The sequence below is a fragment of the Eptatretus burgeri genome, chromosome 8, assembly GCF_056783735.1.
Source record: "Eptatretus burgeri isolate ZD-2024b chromosome 8, Ebu_testis_v1, whole genome shotgun sequence".
Taxonomy (NCBI): Eukaryota; Metazoa; Chordata; class Myxini; order Myxiniformes; family Myxinidae; genus Eptatretus; species Eptatretus burgeri.
In genome coordinates, this window is record NC_140968.1 from 65,942,135 (window position 1) to 65,961,434 (window position 19,300).

The 19,300-nt window shown below is 41.5% G+C and overlaps 1 protein-coding gene across 4 annotated transcripts in view; it reads right to left on the bottom strand.

Moving 5' to 3' along the window:
• Positions 1-19,300, bottom strand: part of VPS50 (VPS50 subunit of EARP/GARPII complex) — a 165,808-nt gene that overhangs the window by 69,277 nt on the left and 77,231 nt on the right. For 3 of the 4 annotated variants that reach the window (XR_015060993.1, XM_085892352.1, XM_085892350.1), the window contains exons 15-21: positions 18,688-18,782; positions 17,351-17,449; positions 6,420-6,510; positions 5,170-5,346; positions 4,322-4,443; positions 2,250-2,359; positions 949-1,070 (exon numbers count right to left, since the gene is read on the bottom strand). Coding sequence is in view for 3 of the 4 variants with exons in the window: in XM_085892352.1 (XP_085748478.1) it covers positions 949-1,070; positions 2,250-2,359; positions 4,322-4,443; positions 5,170-5,346; positions 6,420-6,510; positions 17,351-17,449; positions 18,688-18,782 (816 nt within the window). In the remaining variant the exon portion in view is untranslated. The remainder of the gene's footprint in view (positions 1-948; positions 1,071-2,249; positions 2,360-4,321; positions 4,444-5,169; positions 5,347-6,419; positions 6,511-17,350; positions 17,450-18,687; positions 18,783-19,300) is intronic. The other variant, XM_085892351.1, reaches the window with a different exon arrangement.

The following is a 19,300-nucleotide window of genomic DNA, read 5'->3' on the forward strand; positions in this document are numbered from 1 at the left end:
AGGAACAGTCGAGGGGGGAACACCAAAAGCATAGTTGTAGGCCAAGATAGAGGGAGACTTGGACATACAATGGGTGTGGAGAGAGATGAGTGGTAGTGGAGGATGCATGGGGTGGACGAGATAAATATTGAAGGGAATTCCAAGGAGGGAAAATTGGAAATTTGGAAGGAGGAGGAATTTGGGTGGGTGGTGGTGGGGGAGGGAGGGAGGTTAAAAAGGGTAGAAATCTGTTGTAATTTCAGCATCTGACTGCAATACTGATTATGATATCCTCTCCATGTCCATATTTAATCTTCACAATATATTTAAATTTTATACATCGATCAAAGTCTCCTGGAGAAGTTTGTACACAAATGAAATACAGAACAAAACACAAAGAGACATCATTGTCGTGCAACCTGAACTGGGACGGCACTCGGTGGAGTGCACAACTCTACCAGGTGGAGCCGTTTACATTTTGTATCCCACTGATAAGCCAGATCTGCGGAATACTCTAATCGGCTTGTTCTCGGCACTTTTTGAGACATCCTGCGACATATCGTTTTCACCTTGTCTCTTCATGGTGAAGAATCACTCATAAAATTCTACTATCCGGATCCAGATCTTCACCAAAATCTAATCATTGTCACACACCAAAGTTGAGTTGGAAGGAGTTGGTTATGAAAGCAAGTCAGAAATTGGGATTGGGAGTGGAAGACACAGAAGATAGAAGAAAGTGGAGAGCTGGAGTTATGTCATGGAAGGAGTGAAAGTCAGCAACCCCCCGTAAGGGGGATAATACTGACTTAAATAAATGATGATGATGATGCTCATACCGTCACAATTGTTTTCTTTGGTTGAATAAAATTTGGACTTTTAGCTGGATGCCAAATACATATCAAAAAGTAGATGAATGAGAATTACAGGAGATTAATCTGTAAGTAGGTAAGTGAGAATATGAGGAAGTACCATGTTCTCCTTGCTGAATGAGGAATAGACTGCGTACAAGTAGTAATCGAAGAGTTGTGTCATGCATTGCACCACATCAAATGCAATGGGTTTTAACACGCTCATCATCTGCATGTATTTCCCTGCCAAAACAAGAGAGCATGCACTTTTTACAAGCTATGCTTAAGGTATAGATACCCAGCATAGATACAACTTTTCATATATTTAGGTACAACTTTGTTCGATGTTAGTTTGCTCACATCCTGCACTTGAACTTCAAACGAAGTCAAATCTCACTAAAACTGCCATTCTAGCAAGAGGACACCACACTTCAGAGTTCAGCATTTTGAGGATAGGTATGTAAAGTCAAACAATCCACCTGCATTTAGACTTGAAGCATGAAAGTCCTAAGGCATGATTCAAAGAGTGTGCCACTGTGTGCTGGTCTCCTGTGCAAATTTATGGCTTGAGTGACTAAATGTAGATTTGGTGCAGGCATGATGGGCCAAATGGCTTTTATGTTTGCTACTTTGCTTTAATACTATGCAGTGCCACCTGTTGGCAGTCCAGTTGAACAGTAGTTCCAGTTGAAATGCTCCTATCCTCACCCATACCGCCTTCAACGTGAACCAATGTTCTCTGAAACTTAAATCTACCTGTGTTTCTCATGTTTACCGTCAGCACACTAATCTTACAATCTCCGTTAACTCCTTCCGTCATCCAATCAACTGCAAATAAAAAATAAAAAACACCGACCCAATCCGACCATCATATTCATCATGTTATTGTTTGAGAAATTACAACTAGAGTTTAGTCGGTTGCTGGTAAAGACCATAAAGACCAAAACCTATGTCGAAGCGCTGAGGCCTAGTATATATAGCAAGTAATAAAATGAAGCAAACTTTAGAAACATTAAACAGGTTATAAAAATAGGTTCCAAACAAAAGTCCACAATGCCTGTGTTTGCATACATGATGTAAACAAAACATTAGAAGCCTTAATACAAATACAAGATTGGCCGATCCTGAATATGTATCAAAATGTCAAATAAAATGCAAAGAAAATAAAACAAGTTCATGATTGACGAGGAAACAGGCTCGGATTATGACCCGGTATAAAAGCAAACACAAGGCCAGGTTTTTCACAAAAGATTGAAATTTTGGTGTTGATCAAAGCAAGGCTCAAACTGAAAATATCCAGGAAGGTGCAAACACATCGGATCGAGTTGCATGATACCGCAGTGGTGCAACATCAGCACAATTATGAAGTGCGACACTCAGAATGCAGTAATGTGTGGCAGCATGGTAGTGGTCAGTGCTCACCACAAAGGCGAATCACGTTGAGGGTGGTGTTGGCGAGGAGAGGAGCATTGAGTTTACCCAGGCTGGAGTGCGAGTCTGAACGTTTCTTCTGCATAGACTCTCGGGAGATGCTAGGAAGGGAGAAATAAAGGTAAGGTATGAAAGGACATGAAGGTGTAACACTTCCTGTCCACGAGGAAACATGGGTGTGAGCTCATATTGCTCTTCTCAATGGCCTTTGGCAGAACTCTCAAATTGCTAATCAGCTTCTCACTAAACATGTCCCACGATGAGAAAATAAAACTCCACGTAAACTAGCAAACCAATAAAACTCAGACCAGATTTCCTTCCTTCTTAAAATATCTTGTATTCGTTGTCTTCATTACTTTTTGTGATGGCTATACAAATAAATGTCAGTGTGTATGTGCGTCTCCTCCACAACTCAAAAACCATGAAACCCAGCAGCCTGAAACTTTGCATGCACACTAAGGGAACTCCAAGGGAGTGCATGAGTGAAAGTTGGGTTTAGGTGTTTCGGTCAATTGAAACACCCCCTTGGAAGATAATTAACGGCCTTATTTAATTATATCCTTTGTCAGGCGCATCCTCGGCCACCTTGCTCTCAATGGGGTCTTAAGGCACATCCACAGTTATCTTGCAGGAGTTTAATTCGCCATTTTGTTCGGCCTGCTCAACAATGCCTTGAGTTGGAAAAGGCCACAACGATGTCTTCACAATAAAGTTTTTTTTTTCCACTTTCATCACATATCATTAAATGCCTGTTCATCATACCTACAAATCGCTGGAAACATTGCAATGCTTATAAACACCCAGAGATGACAAAATCGTTGATTTCGTCAAGTAACAAGCCGGTAGGCGGACATGGGTAGTCGACTACCCAATAGAACCTGATGCGATGGGCCCATTCGATGGGGAATGACCTGAGGATTAAGCACAAGAAAATTCATGATTCCAGCTTCAAGGGTTAATGCTGCAGATTGTTTTTTCGTGAAAATACCCCCACATTTAGAGGTTTTTCGGCCGTTGCAAGGCAAGGAGGGGTCCATAGCAACGGTTCCTTCTCACACATAACTAGGACATACCATGAACCTACCATACCAGTTTCATGTATATCTGACTCATAGTCTCTGAGATATAATGAACTTCATTTTTTTATTGTTTTCGACCAGGGTTCATTCAAAGTCTATCTTCTCCGACAGTTTTCATGGGATCCGGCTGGAAATTTTTGACAATATGGCTGAATGTACTGCCAACAGTCACGCATGGCCCGATTTTTGATTTTCGAAAAAATATTTTTTTTTATGATTTTTCAAAAATTTCAAAGTCCCGTTGCTAGGCAACGGTGGTGTCCATAGCAACGGTTCTCATTTGCACACAACTAGGTCATGGTATGAACCTACCAACCAAGTTTCATAGAAATTGCCATTGTATTAACGGAGCATTGGACCGAACAAATAGACAGATAGACATAGACGGAAAAACTGATAATAAAGGTAGAACAAATTTCAAAAAAAAAACAAAAAACTTTTTTTCGACTGGATCGACTACCCAACAGACAGAAAGAGGTGAAAACATAACCTCCTTCACCTTCGGTGGCGGAGGTAAAGATTTGTAGTTGTAAGGTTCAGGTGTATCAAAGATTTGTTTTTCTGGGTACTTCTCAAAGCCCTGATATTCCAAAGCATTGTAATGCTTTTATGAAAAGGAATTTGCTGAATGACCCTCGAGCCAAGCAGAGTAATGGAAAACGTGTGAAGGGCAGTGTACTGTAGTTCTAACGTTCTGCAGTTTCAGCTCTGACAAGGATAAGCACTCAACCATCAACAGCAATTTCCTCGCATAGATATCAAAGCAAACTTGCACAGAAAACCAAGCACAAAAAATATTTCAATCATCGAGAGATTTCAAACTGACACCAAGATCTCAACCCTTTGAAACAATTCAGGTTCATAAAAAAAAGCAATGAAAAGAGACGAATGAAACCAAACATGATAAAAGTGCATTTCCCCCTCAAAACAAGGGTTGACGTGGTTTGATGCCACATCAGCTGCTTCAGAAGGAAAGGATTGTACCTCCTCACAGGTGTTTCTCCTGTCTGCTCATCAACAAAGTCCCTCTTAAGCTCCTCGGCCACATCGCTGTCGCTGTCCTCCTCTTGGTAGGGGCTCTGCTCTGCTCCATCAGAGTCATACTGCTGGACATAATAATGTGCTGCCTAAGTTTGAGCTTTGTTTCTGTCATTTTACATTCCAAGTACAAGCCCATTTAGTCAAGACAATACCAGTCGAAGGTAATGACGTTTTCATATGCAAAATAAGAATGAATAAAAATGCACAAAAGAAAAACAGAATGGTTAAAGGAATTGACAACACAGTGTGTAAACATGTGTTTGAACAATGATGAATCGGTGCGATAAGCAACCCTAGTTACTAATCTGATATTCACAGTACATTATCCATCACAAAAATATGCTATAACTAAGAAACAGTGAAACATTATCAATCATAAAACTACGCTGCTGTAACTGAGAAATGTTATCCATCATAAACTACGCTGTAACGAGTAAAACTACGCTGCAACCTAGCTCTTCCAAGAGCCTCGACTCTATAGCCCCAAAAACAAACAGTATAATGCAAGTCGATAGATATTTATTAAAAAAAAAAAAATCAATCGGAGTGATTGCCAGTAATTGGAAATATAGATTTTTAATAATCTAGAATAAGATTTTAAAAAAATAACTAAAACAAAAAGTTGAGAAAATATCTAGAAAATTAGTGACAAAGCAATCCAAATAACAAAAAGGCAGCAGAAGAAGACAAATAAGATTGGAGTAACTCATGGAAGGTTCTGATACAAGAAAGGTAGTGAACAAAACTGCACATGTTCAATAGAGAGCCGAGACCACAACACAAGACTTCACCCCATTAGCTGCGAGGACATCTTCAGAATTTTCTTCCTGTTCTTCGAGGAAGGACTCAAAAGGATTAGTGGGCGCACAAGTGAAGGCTGTGCTCGTGTCAGCCATTGCAACCTCGCTGGGAGAAGTGACGCCGTCTCCAGTGGAAAGTCCACCATCAACAGTCAAGAACTTGAATTCCTGGAAAGTAAAATAAGTGCATTTTGCAACTCTCCAAGTCTGATGGAGGATTTTGTACACCTCGTTGCATGCTCTCACAGGGCGAACTACGATTAACATGCCTGAAAAGGCTGTAAAAACATCCCGATCAGTAAACAGGCCATTTGACCAAATACTTATGCCATTCGCAACAGCAAACCAACTATATTTATAAATATAGACACAACCCCCCCAAAAATTTATCTGAGACTTATCCTTCACAAATACACAAAGGAAATACACATGATAATTGATAAACTAGACAGTGCAGTAAGCACAGCAGAGGCAGTTGCATCTAATTTACAACAGAGCAGTGTATGGTCGACCTGATAGTGTAATGAGTATTAAAGGCAGTGGTGACCAATTTAGGGCACAACAGTCAATGAAAGACGTGATGGTGCTATGAACAGTAGAGATAACCACAATTCCTTTACGATGAAGGCAACTGTGAAGCAGAGGACAAGGCAGTAGCACAAGTGTACGTTTCAAGTTCTGCGTTGCACAGTGAAGCTAATAAACAGTGCTTTGTTTAACATGTATAATTTGTATATGTAGAGTATCAGTTTGGTTTGTCATAGCCAGAGGAGCATTCAAGCTGTCATTCCTTTACAATAGCTTCAACAGGGATGAATGGACCACCAAGAGCATACAAGCTTTTCATAAACAGCATGCAGAGTCTACAATTCTGCAGCACTGATGCTGGGGTTCCAAAGGATGATGAGCCTCTGAGAACAACCTCATTTTGAAGAAAGAGCTGCAACACCCACCCATCCCCAAACCCAATTTACCAAACACAGCAATGCAACCTCAGTGACTTCACAAACATCAGTGTACATTACCAGTGAAGTATGAGGAAAGAAGAAGTGAATGGACAAATCAAGGCAGCATACGGAATTTAAACCTGGGATCTCAAAATGGAGAGATCAGGGCTCTGATTGGACTGCTAAATAGCTAACTCCAAAAAGCCAAGTACGTTTAAGTTTAAGCCAAGTACGAGTTTAAAAGTTTAAGCCAAGTACGAGTCAAAAAAGTAAGGAATGTTCATTGCTACTCACGTGGAGCTGTAGGACGGAGAAATTTGAACGAACAGGACACAACTCCCACAGCTCGTTTTCCAAAAACATGTGCAACTCCTCCATGCGAGCTCTGTGCAGTGACAAACATGACAGAACATCAAACACCAGAATTAATCACTTATTGGCTTAGGGCAGGATGGCTTCGTGGAATGCACACTCGCCTCCAAGTTGTCCCGGCTGGGTTCAAACCTCAGCCCAACTATAAACTATCATCCTGGTGTTTCACAGGCAAGAAGATTGATCAATGGGTGTGCTGCCCCTCGGATTGACATTAAACATGGAATCCCATCTGCCAGCACACACACACACACACACACACACACACACACACACACACACACACACACACACACACACACACACACACACACACACACACACACACACACACACACACACACACACACACACTGGCACTTCTTCAAAGTGCTGTCATTTACCGGGGCACTCTGAATACCAGCAACGCCACAACAATGGCACCGCCTTTCTCGCCGCACTCAGCAGGCCAATTCCTATGGAGGGATTTCCTCTTCCCCATTGATTCCAACCGATGGGGATTGTCCAGGCTCTATCCTTTTAAATGCTGAATGTCAAGGAAGGAAGCAGCATGTACCATTTTTAAGGTCTTTGGGATAACTCGGCCGAGGTTTAACCGGCCGACCTCCCAGACTCAGAGTGGATGCTCTAACCATTACACCACCGGGTTGTGGTGTGTCGGCTGATCTATTAATGAATTTCCCGGCAATAGTTTGTGAGTTGAGTACAGCTAGTCAGTTTTGGTGCACATGGCAATCCATCAGGAAGTTTAGCCGTTGTTGCAACATCGAGCTGCACAATCACATCTTCGTAAGTCTTAGCGTGCTTAAAGACCACTCTGCCTCGTGAACTTTCTGTGAAGACAAGAAGAAGTCGAATAAGTATTTCCACTTGACTTCTGGGGCAATGTCAAAGAAACTCCTGCCAATATTCTTCGACAGTGGACCCAGTAAATTGATGAAGGGAAATCCCAAGTTCCTGTTCCAGGGACCTGGTCAGTTCTGGACACTGCTGTACGATTCATGGCTGAGGCGATTCAGTGAGCGGTGTTAATCTCAAGGTCATTGTATTCCATGAGGTCAGTGGAGATAAAGTATTCCTTCAAATACGCGGACACATCGTCAATGACCTTGAATAAATCAACCCTGTTGAATTACTCTGCAAAGTTGACAGTGTATTGTTGTGCACCTCCGCCATCTTATCTTTTTTGGCAGTTTGCGCCTGCGTGGTGCAGTCAGAAGTTCCTGCTGGCACTGATCGATTTTTTGGGGTCTGCTGCTTCAAGAACGTGCCTGAACTTTTGGTTATAGTGGAGTGCTCAGGGGTTCCTTCTGACTACCTCTGCAGTAGAGACTGTCACTTATGATTCCTAAAAAGGCTGGTTGAAATATTAAAGGCATTGAATGACAGGCAACGAAGCAAAAAAGCCAAGGACACACTTATTGAAGACAAGCAGCTGTGAATGCCGTTATCACGAGATGCAGCGTTGGTCCCAAAGTCATCAGTTGCTTCTTGTACGACATCAAGCACAGCTTTATGGTTTTGCAAGACAGACTTTACAGTAGAGCAGTGGTTTTCAAACTTTTTTTTAGTGGCGACCCAATTTCAGAACCTCTCTACATCGCGCTACCAAAAAGATTCAAAACCCAATTCATAATATACAAGATAAGATTTCATATGACAAGAAAATTTAGTTTACTTTATTCACCATAGTCAAGTTTTCATAGACGAGTAAACGGAGAATAGCCGACAGTATCCAAATAGTTCAGTTGAATGTTTCAGAAGTTTAGTCTGAATGACATTTCGATATATCAGTGAGAAGGATGAGCCTGTTTTTCAGAAACCAACTTCTCTAGTCGTGGAGAAGTAGATGACAATGCCAGGATCATATCATGCTCCATTTCTAGGCGATTTCTGTACTTTGTTTTAATCACCACCATGGTGGAGAACGACTGCTCACAAAAGTATGATGAAGGATATGGCATGAGAACCTTAATGGCGCGCTGTGACAGGGTCGGGTACGACGGCAGCATTTTGCACCAGAATGTCGACAACGAATTCGTCCGCGCAAGAGCCTGCGCTCCTGAATCCTGCTGGAGCTGTACAAGCTCATCCTGTGCTGTAGCATCTTCATCAGCAATCGAGTTCAGTGGAGCCGTGAAAGGGTCCCGAACCACAGAAAAGGACTGCACATCCAGCTCAGGGAAATAGTGCTCGAATTGTTCAACGAGCGACCGAAGGTGACGTGCTATCTCCCCAGAAAGACTGTCGAGCTCAGTATCATCGTACTGGCAGGTCGTTAGATGCTCCACCAGACGGGGGAAAAGGCTGAAGCGCTTAACAGCTGCTTTGTCTGCCAGTAATTTTAGAGTCGCCAGAAATCCGCTCACTTTGTCGTGAAAAATCATGAGGTTGGCGTCTTTGCCTTGGAGGCAGCGGTTGAGGACATTGAGATGTTCAAAGATGTCAAAGAGATAGCACAGTTCTGACAGCCAAGAGTCCGACTCAAGCAACGCTACCCATGCCGTTTTCCCTTGTGTGCGTAGGAACTCCTTCAGTTCATCTTTGAGCTCGTAAACGTGCAGAAGAAGGTTTCCTCGAGATAACCATCTGACTTGAGTGTAGAATAGTAAATTCTTATGGTCGGCGTCCATCTCCTGGCAGAATAGCCTGAATAACTTAGTGTTGAGGGTGCTCAATTTGATGTGATTCACCATTTTTACGACTTCTGAAAGCACGCTCTGCAATGTTTCTGGCAAAGTACGAGAGGCGAGCACTTCTCGGTGAATCATGCAGTATACCATGGAGGTCTGAGGAGCCACCTCAAGCAATTTAGCCTTGAATCCAGAACGCACTCCTAACATTTCTGGCGCGCCGTCTGTTGTAGAACCGAGCAACTTTCCGAAGTCCAGATCATGGTCACGATAAAACTGCTCTCCTTTCCCAAAAATGTCCTCGCCTTTGGTGGTGGCCTCCAATGGTTTGATGAGCAGAGGCTCATCGACAAAGTTATCAGCCTTGATGAAGCAGATCCAGACGATGAGTTGCGCGTATGATGCGATATCATTGGACTCGTCCAACTGTATGGCGTGCCGCGGCGATTCCTTGATCTTCTGTACGACCTGAGCCGTTACGTCCAGACTCATATCTTCAATTCTGCGTTGGATGTTGTTGTCAGAGAGGGGTATAACTGCCAGTTTCTTCGCCGCTTCCTCCCCAACCATCAGAGATACCATGTCCTTTGCACATGGCAGCACGAGTTATTCCGCAAAGGAGTGAGGCTTTTTAGTCTTGGCAACATGGAGCGACACTCGATACGAGGCCTCTAATACCCAAGAATTAGTCTGATGGCATGTACCCTCTCTGTCAAGACGCGTATTCTTGAGTGCAAGAAGTTTCCGCTCAAAGAACGCTCTCTCCTTACCCTGATAAGGCGCATGTTTTGTAGTCAAATACCTCTGCAACATATTTTGTTTCATAGACTCCGTAGAAAGCACTTCGAAACAAATCACACACTGAGGCCTCTGTGCCCCACTTTTATCCACCACGTAGTAAAATCCAAGGTCCAGAAATTTATCCTGGTAAGAACGTTCTCGAGATTTGCTGGTGGCCGGTGCTGCCATCACAAATAAGGTCTCGAGTCGTACGTGGAGATGTGAATACAGTAGACGTTAATGATAGAGTCAGAGTCTGAGTCTGAGAGGCCGTGGATCAAACCACTAATTTCCAGCCAAAATGAACCGCCCTTCAGCGAGCCCATACATCGGCTGGATCCCATTCGAAGCGTCATGTTGCGCCGGTTCCCATACTTTGAACGAACCGTTTATATTACATCCCGTAAAAGCGAACACCGATCGAAAATAGACAATTTTTTTTCGCTGCAAGCGGACGCCCGCGACCCCACAAAATTTGCTCGGCGACCCCACTTGGGGTCGCGCCCCCAGGTTTGAAAAACCAAGCAGTAGAGGGAACACATGAGCCATCGTGTTGGCCATATGAGATTCAGTCATGTTGGGGAGGGGCTGTCAGAATCATCTTGCATGGAGTTTTAAGTTTTACTTGGTGGCCTGAAAGTCACTTTACCCCTCCGCAGTGAAACATTCATTCTTAAACTCTTAATATACAGGTTTCGTTGTGCAGTGCCGACAATAATTAATCAATCAGTGGACCATTCTCCTTGCACTACTGAACTTGTGCAATAAATTTAGAAGGGTGAAAGCGAATTTCAAGCCACTCTTGTACGTCGCAATCGCAAATTGTGAGGTGTTATATTTATTTTTTTTACTGATAACCTCAACTTTTCAATACGTTCCAACCAGCGGTGCATACAAGTCAAACAAAATAAATAACTAGACAGGTGTCAAATTAACCCCACCTTTATGAAAAAGTAAAAACATAATTTGGAGGTGGATATCCAAATTTAGTAACACCCCATGCACACCCTCAGTACGATGCTCCAAGCTGCTTGCGTGTTTTGCAAAGCCATTAAAACATTGGAATTCCTCTTGATTGCTCTCACCGAAGGAGAGGGTATTGCATTTGGGTCCGTTTGTTTGTTTGTCGGCACAGAACTTTAGCGTTTGTCTCCGCAACCGCTTGTCGGATTGAGACAAAATTTTCACCATTGGTGCGAGTACTCATGCAGAATGTTATAATGATAATTACGATGTCAAAGGTCACGTGGTGTGGCAATCATGTTGGAAAAATTGGGAAAAAATTGGACCTCTATCTCTGAAACAGTACCAAGGCAAAAATTGAAACTTTGCCCATAGATAGTACCCCTCATGGGGAATGAGTGATATTTTTATGATGTCATAGGTGCCCTTGTTATGATGTCATAATTGCATATGTAGAATGCTACATCCGATCAGTATGAAAAATTGTGAGGGTCATCCAGGGATAAAATGGTTCACAAAAAGGTTTTGATAAAGTTACAGACATATATGTATTTTTTTTAACCTTCAAAAATCTTCTTCCCTGAAATGGCTGAACAAATTGAGGCGAAACTTTACACAGGTGGACTGCTGTAGAGGTGGATTTCCACTTTCAGTAATTTTGTAATCAATCCGATTGAATATAGGCATTAATAAGAACTGTAATCTCATTAAATCTCATTATCTACTGAATATATCACCTGTCACATGCTTAAACGTAAATTCGTTTACTTCTATTTAATTTGTAATCCTTATGGACGCGGACTTTCACGGCTGTGTGTAAATGCCATGGAATACTAAACGGCACCAGCAAAGACTGCTGGCAGGAAGAATGTTTGCTGCATTACCGAGCCTGGAAGACAGGACAGAATGGGTAAAATCTTTACATCGTTTTCTCAGCAGATGCATGAACTCAACTTTGAAACTCCTTTTGCAACCTTGAGAGTAGTTTGTGCTCTATTCTGATTGGTTGAGCTTAGGTGAGCTTCAGGCCTCACTTGCCTCACCTGATATGTTCTCCTCCGTTTCCCATCCCTATGGGAACCCTTTTCTGCTTCTATGGGAACGAGCCACACTCAGCTTTGTTAGGTCATCTCTACCAAGATGACCTAACAAAGCCGGACCAAATGTCCGTACGTCCGTCAACAATTTTTCTTTCCCATCTTGATGAAACTTAGTATGTGGGTAGAGGTCGATTAGTGTTGCACAACGATATAACTTTTGTCTGGGTTCAAGGTCAGGGACGAGGTCACGAGGTCACGTAAGTTATAAAAATCACCATTTTCAAAACCTATCTAATCTGCCATTCTACAAGATATTCGGCAACTGTTTATTGATTATGACAGTAAAAAATATTATCTTGTATCTAACCAGACAGATTTTTGAATTTCCTTCCCGTTTGATAGTCACATGATCTGGAAGATTGCGAATCGCATCGGCGTTTTTGGCCAAGAAGGAAGGAAGGAGAAATTAAATATAAATAATATGGAATAGGCAAAGCGTAGAAGCAAACGTAGAATTCTTCTTACATTCGCTTCTGACTTTACATAAAACTTGTTCACAACTTTATACTTGCCAACGATACCGTGGTACGTGTAAGCGCCGCACAGCTGATGATTTTGACGCAATTTCCGGTTACTTCGGCCTGGATTCGGGATCAGCGAACAAATAATGTAAATCACGATTAAAAAATATTTTTGATGATGCGGGAGATATCTTTATTAAAATTAACTTTGGGAAAAAATAATTAAATAAATAAATAAATAAACGATCACTTCTGGTCAAGAATAAGAGAAATTAAAAGTTCCGGAAAGAGTTTTAAAAATCACTCCTGGTGATGTTAAATACAAAATAAACACTTCCTGTCATGAAAAAAAATCACTTTCGGAAGTATAAAATTAACTTTGGGAAAAAAATAATTGAATAAATAAATAAACACTTCCAGTCATGATCTCCCGGCATGCGTCATTCCCACATGAAAAAAATCGGAAACAAAAAAAAAAAAAAACCAGCAACAAAACAAAAAACGGAAGCAAAATGGTCATAGCCATTGACACGGATTCACAATTGCCAAGGTATTGTGTTGTTTTTGTTGTTTCCTATTCTCTCATGTGTACGCGTTAAGTAATATTCACAAGATAGAAATAAAACCCAATCGTGTTTATACACCGCACAGCGTTTAACAACCGAAAGCAAAACGTCTTGGCTAACGATACGGATTCGAAATAGCCAGGGCTATTGTGTTGTTGTTGTTGTTGTTATTTCCTATTTTCTCACATGCACGCGTTAAGTATTAAGCTCACTTCGTTCGCTATAAAACACATTTTTAGCCTTTTATATTTATACATTTTCCGCCGAAGGTGCAAAAGTTTCAAAACCCGAAATGTAAACGTCTGCATTTATTTTCAAAATATAATTTTGTGCGCGTGTGCCAAAATGCCGAGTCATCTTTAACCAAACTGCGCAGTAGTCTTTGGTCATAACTGAACATTGAGAACTTGAGGTATTATAGAGATGACCGTCACCAGAGCCGGATTAACCATTAGGCAGACAAGGCATGTTCCTTAGGGCCAGCCAAAAATTCGGGCCAAAAATTCTTTTCACATTAAATATGTCTTTTTTGTATTAAATATTTTGTTCTTGAATCGGTTCATCTTTTGTCTGGGCTCCATTTCCATGAGCCCGAGATCTAATTTAAATTTTTCAGGCCATTCTCTAAAATTTCGAAATGTGCCTTAGGGCCAGCTGAGGCTTAATCCGGCACTGACCGTCACCCCCACACGGGGGTAATTTTTTAATTCAATATCTATGGGAAAGTTCAAGCTGCTTCTCTTCTATTCCATGTTTCTCCTAACTATCTCTCCACCCATCCTTGATTTAGTAAAAGAGGGATTGCTTCGGGATCCTCGTTCGTGAAGTTCATTGAATACAATGTGTTCTTCCTCCATATATACATAATTAAAGATTCTCCTCTGTAACCTGAGTGGAAATCGAGTTTTTTTTCCACCACACCGCCTATCCATGAGGAAAAGGTCACACACGTGACGACATAGGTCACATGGTTTGGCAGCTATACTGGATTTACTCTAAAACCTTTAAAAATACACCATTCAAAAGAAGTCCCGGCGAGGGTCTGCAATCTTTGCTCTTTTTTATTTTTTTTTTTGCAGTCGAGCTCAAAGCAATATAAAAGACTTCAAAAATAATGCCTGAAAATGTAAAATTAAGGCAAAAACTATCGAGATGGGAGGAATGTCATAATATGCTCTCCCACTGAGAGCGGTGCTACACGGTACACATTAACGAAAAGAAATTGCGTCGATCATCCCTTTGAAAACCACCACGACTACAAAATATTTTTAACGTCTAATCTCCCCGGGAACACCCCTCAGTACAACCACAGAGTTTCAACTCATTCGGTCCAGCAGTTGAGGGGTACATACACAAGTCAAATAAACAAACAAAACCCCAAAAACCCAATATCTGAATTTTGGAAATACAGAATAGTGTGGTTAAACTTTAACTCCCTGCTGTTGGAGATCTGTCCGTAGCTTCAGCCTGATCTAAGTGAGAGCACTTCCTGACTCAAGCTGTATGGTAAAACCAATGAAAGGATGGCCACCTGCAAGTCTTATCCCAGCTGACTGTTTCCTCTCCACACAGACGACATGCTCAAGCCAAAGTCCACCCACAATAGGAACATTGTTACCCTCATCAGAGGAGAGGGTATTGCATTTGGGTTCATTTGTTACTTACGAAATCTAAAGATTTCGAAAGTATATTGATGACTTCCGTCCTCTGTTTGTTTGTGTGCTTGTTTGTGTTTGTTTGTTTGTTTGTAGGCACGATAACTCGAGAACGGAAGAAGCTACCACTGTCAAATTACACCACGTGATTCAGGAGGGTGATGGCTAGCGCTGATTAGATTTTGGTCAAAATCGGTCAAAGGTCAAGGTCACAGTGAGGTCAAACATAATTCCGTAAATTCATGTGGAGAAATGGAGTATTTTTGCTTCGGTCGATGTTACGAGTTCGTTTTAACTTCGATTTTAATTTTGTCTTCGGTTTTTGCGATCGCTTAGGACGCTTAAAACTCGGTTGTCTAAATTCTGGTAAAAATCGGATGTTTTGGAGACGTTTTAAGATTGTATAAAAAAATATTTCACTCGCCGCGTCACGGGTCGTCACGTGGTGCAGCGCGCTCGAGCAGAGGCGTCATTGATCACGTAAAGGTTTTCTGTGTGCGCGCTGACGGTGTTTTCGATAAAGATGGTGTTTAAAAGTCATTTTTTATCCCAATAAAGGTTACCGTCACATGCCTGACTCACTAAGCCGTCGGATTATGTAAAAATTGTTGGTGGATGGCCGAATATTATGGTTTTGTGACTGATAAAATAATATTAAATAATTGCGTGGAGAAATGGAGATTTTTGCTTCGGTCGACGTTACGATTTTTGATGGTTTGGTACAGAATCATCGTAGAAACTTCTGGTTTGCGTCGCTACCTTCTCTAGAGACAGCTTTTATTCGACAAGGTCAGAGATCAAGTTGACGATTTCGTAAGTACCAGTCTATGACTGCTTGTTTGTCTGTCTGTCTGTCGATCTGCACAGAACTTTAGTGCTTTTCGGTGCAACCGCTTGTCAGATTGAAATGAAATTTTCACTGCAGGAGCAACTCATGTAGAAATTTTTTATTGATAATTGTGATGTCATAGGTCACGTGGTGTGGCAGCCATGTTGAAAACACAGAAAAACTTTAGGCCTCTATCGCTTAAAGTGCACCACGGAAAATATTTGAACTTGGTACATGGCAAGTCCTTCTCATGAGGAACAAAGTGTGATTTTTTAATGACATCATAGTTGCTTTTGTTATGACATCATAATTGCATAGGTAGAACACTAAATATGATCAGTATGAAAATTTTTGAGGGCCATCTTGGGATAAAATAGTCCACAGAAAGCCCCCCCCCCCCATAGACCCCTTTAATGAGCGCAGATTTTGATGTGGTCAATACACTTTGCTATATTGCAGGTGATGAAGGTTGTGGTCAAATTTCATCAAAACTGTATAGTTTCAGAGAAGAGGGCAAATACCTTTTATGGGGGGGGAGTAGGGGGGCAAGAACCCCCCCCCAGAGATTTTGATGCAGTCGATACACCTTCGTTAGGGCATCAGATATGAAGCTCGTGGTCAAGTTTCATCAAAATTGTGTGTTTGGTTAAAGCGATAATGACAAATGTTTACAGACTGACTCACTCACTCACTCACTTACCTATGGATACTGCTCGATCACATAAGCTCACCTGACCAAAGTCCAGGTGAGCTAAAATATCAAAATTTGAGTTCTTCAAAATGCTAACAGGATTATAATTTCGAACAGTAATGGGCGATGGCAGATTCCCCAGCTAGTACATAATAAATGAAGGGAGAGGAGATTGGGACCATACTCTGTGCAGAGCTTTGGTGCTGTTTAAGCAGTCTCCTTGGCTATTGGGCACAATCCTGGACGGGTCGCCACTCTGACACAGTATACTAGCAAGCTGGCACTCATTTTGCCGACCTCGGAAGGATGACAGGCAGAGTCAACCCCACCAGGTATTAATTCAACATGTGAGCGGGATTTGAACTCAGGCACCTCGGATCCAAAGCCCACCACCCTAACCATTAAGCCAACACCAGGCATATAAATATAAGCTTTACTGTATATATTTGATTAAGTGGATTGTGCTTGAATTCTGCAAGCAGCTATATAAAACTCAAGTAAACCAAGAAATAGTGATTAGAATGGACTATTTACTTAAGTTTACAGCTATAGTAATTTTTAATGTAAATATGGCAAAAGTTACAAGATAAGAGGTGGAAAAGGTGAGCATGAGCATTGCCTTGCAACCAGTTTGAATGTAAACTCCGTTGTCTTGAGTCACGTGACCCACAGTTATCAGAGCGAGGCTGCACCAGCCGACTTTTATTTATGGATACTTTCTGACGATTTTGCACATAAACACGGCTTTTTAAGATTGCCATTTAAAAATGCTTTAATCACTTTAGTTATTCTTGAGAGTTAATTTTACACTTCCAATCGCTCAGATACGATCTCACAATTTTTCAGTGGAATGATGTTTCTGGTATCTCATATGGAAGCTCTATTTTCCTTTTCTTGGTTGAGAATAATTGTCACGAATGAATACAAACAAGATTACAGCGATCATTTGTCCAAGAGCAGCTCATGTTGTGGAAAATAAAATTCCCACCTGATAGGTTAATTACATCACATGGAAAAAGAAGGGCATTAAAAAAATAGAAAAATAATAATAACAACATATTAATAAATAAATAAATAAATAAATCAAGAAATAAAAACAAAAACAGATTGGAAAAAAAAAAACTGTTCAGTAGTAGTGAAAAATTAGTTAAAACCCACAGAGCTGTGCTGCTTACCTGTGGTAGTTCTTGAAGTAATTCAAACTCTGCTTTCTGATAGACTCTTGCAATCCTTCCGATTGGCTCCCACAAAACTGCTCACCGACATCCATCAACCTGTGAGGCAATGGGAGGTTTTGGATAGTATCTCCTCATTGCCAAAGAAAACATTAACATCACTTCCATGCTCTTCCATCAGAGAACCCAAGAATTTTCAAACAAATGATTAAAACTCAGCTTTTGGGGTTGGTTTTTCACGTGGAACGTCTCTCAATAACTGGCAGCATCATTTACCATTGTTGCCAGGAAAGGAGTCTCTCAGATGATGGATCAAAGAGATTTGAGATTTTGATTGTCAGACGTATTTGTTTCAAACCCTTCTGCAATTCTCTTTCACTCCATAAGTCAGTACCGTTTCAAACGACCACAGATCACCTGATGAAAGTGCTTGATTTGCACTTTAGAATCTACGTAGCACAGTATTAGCTTTGAAGATTTCTAACTCTCTCTGCTTAGAGTAATGGTTAAATCCATCCATCCATCCATTGGGACCATACTCTGTACAGAGCGTCGGTGCTGCCGAAGCAGTTTCCTTGGCCATTGGGCACAATCCTGGATGGGTCGCCACTCCGACGCAGGATACTCGAATGACTCGGTCATCCCCAGCAAGCCGGTACTCATTTTGCCGACCTCGGAAGGATGGCAGACTGAATCAACCCCCCTGGTGAAGTAACTCAGCGGGCAACGAGGCTTGACCTCAGGACCCTTGGATCCCAAGCCGCCACTCTAACCACTAAGCCAACACCAGGCTTTAATGGTTAAATAGTAAAGTGTTATTCCAATGAAGTGATATTGCCCGTTTGTTTTATTTTAATTTATTTTTTTCCTTGCAGTGATTTACTCTCAGGAATGCCCTCCATTGACACCACAGGCAGCACACATTACTTTATTTCACAAGATGAAAGAAAGCCTGAAAGTTATCCAGCATGGACGTTACACCAACTGCCTGGAACCATTTCACATTCCGTTGATGAAAGAAAGTTGATCCACAGAGCTACGTGACGTGGCGCAGAGAACAAGCAATTATAGAAGCAATGTTAAAAAGCGGTAAGGGATATAGAAAAAAAACATAATTAAACGGCTGGCCATCATGGATAAATCGTTCAAAATCACAATAGCCTCGAAAAATAGCACAACATTATGGTGAAACACAAAAACAAAACAACAACAGGCCAACATTATGTCATCAAAAGACAAAATATAATGTTAGAATAAAAAAAAAAAATTGTTATATTTTGTGTGCGTGTGATTAAAAAAAGTTTTGAGATGTATACCATCAGATCACCAAACTATACCTGTTTATGATGTCGAGGACAAAAATAAAGTTGTCGTATTTGAAGTGTGCCAAGTCTGTGCCCAGAATATAAGTCTTCACTTTCTGCTGAACATCCTGAAAATTGGACACAAGTGCATCATCAGTCTGATGAAATGTAATAATAATAATAATAATAATAATAATAATAATAATAATAACAAGTCTGGAGACGGCGATGGTTCATGAGCAATGCACACGGTTTGCCTTTTTTATTTTTTGACCTTTGAGGGGATGCCATGGGCAAACTGGTGGGAATCAGGAAAAACATAAATGATGAAAGTTGTAGTAAGGCCGAAGTCACATTTGCCACGGCGGCCGTGGGGTCTCCAAAATCTACGGCCACTAGCAATTATACAGCGGCCACAGTATTTCCACGGTCACACAATGTAGCAGTCACAAATGTTTATATTTTTCGGGGAGCCGCACGGCGTATTTAGAAATTGTGGAGACCGAAAACGTGGGGGTGCCGTACGGTCTTTGATTTGATGTCGCACGGTGACCTTAGGGCGTCCCTGCGGCGGCCATAGAATTTAAGGCAGATGCAAGGTAGCCTCAAGGTGCCCGCAAGGCGACCGCAGGGGGGCCCCCCAAGG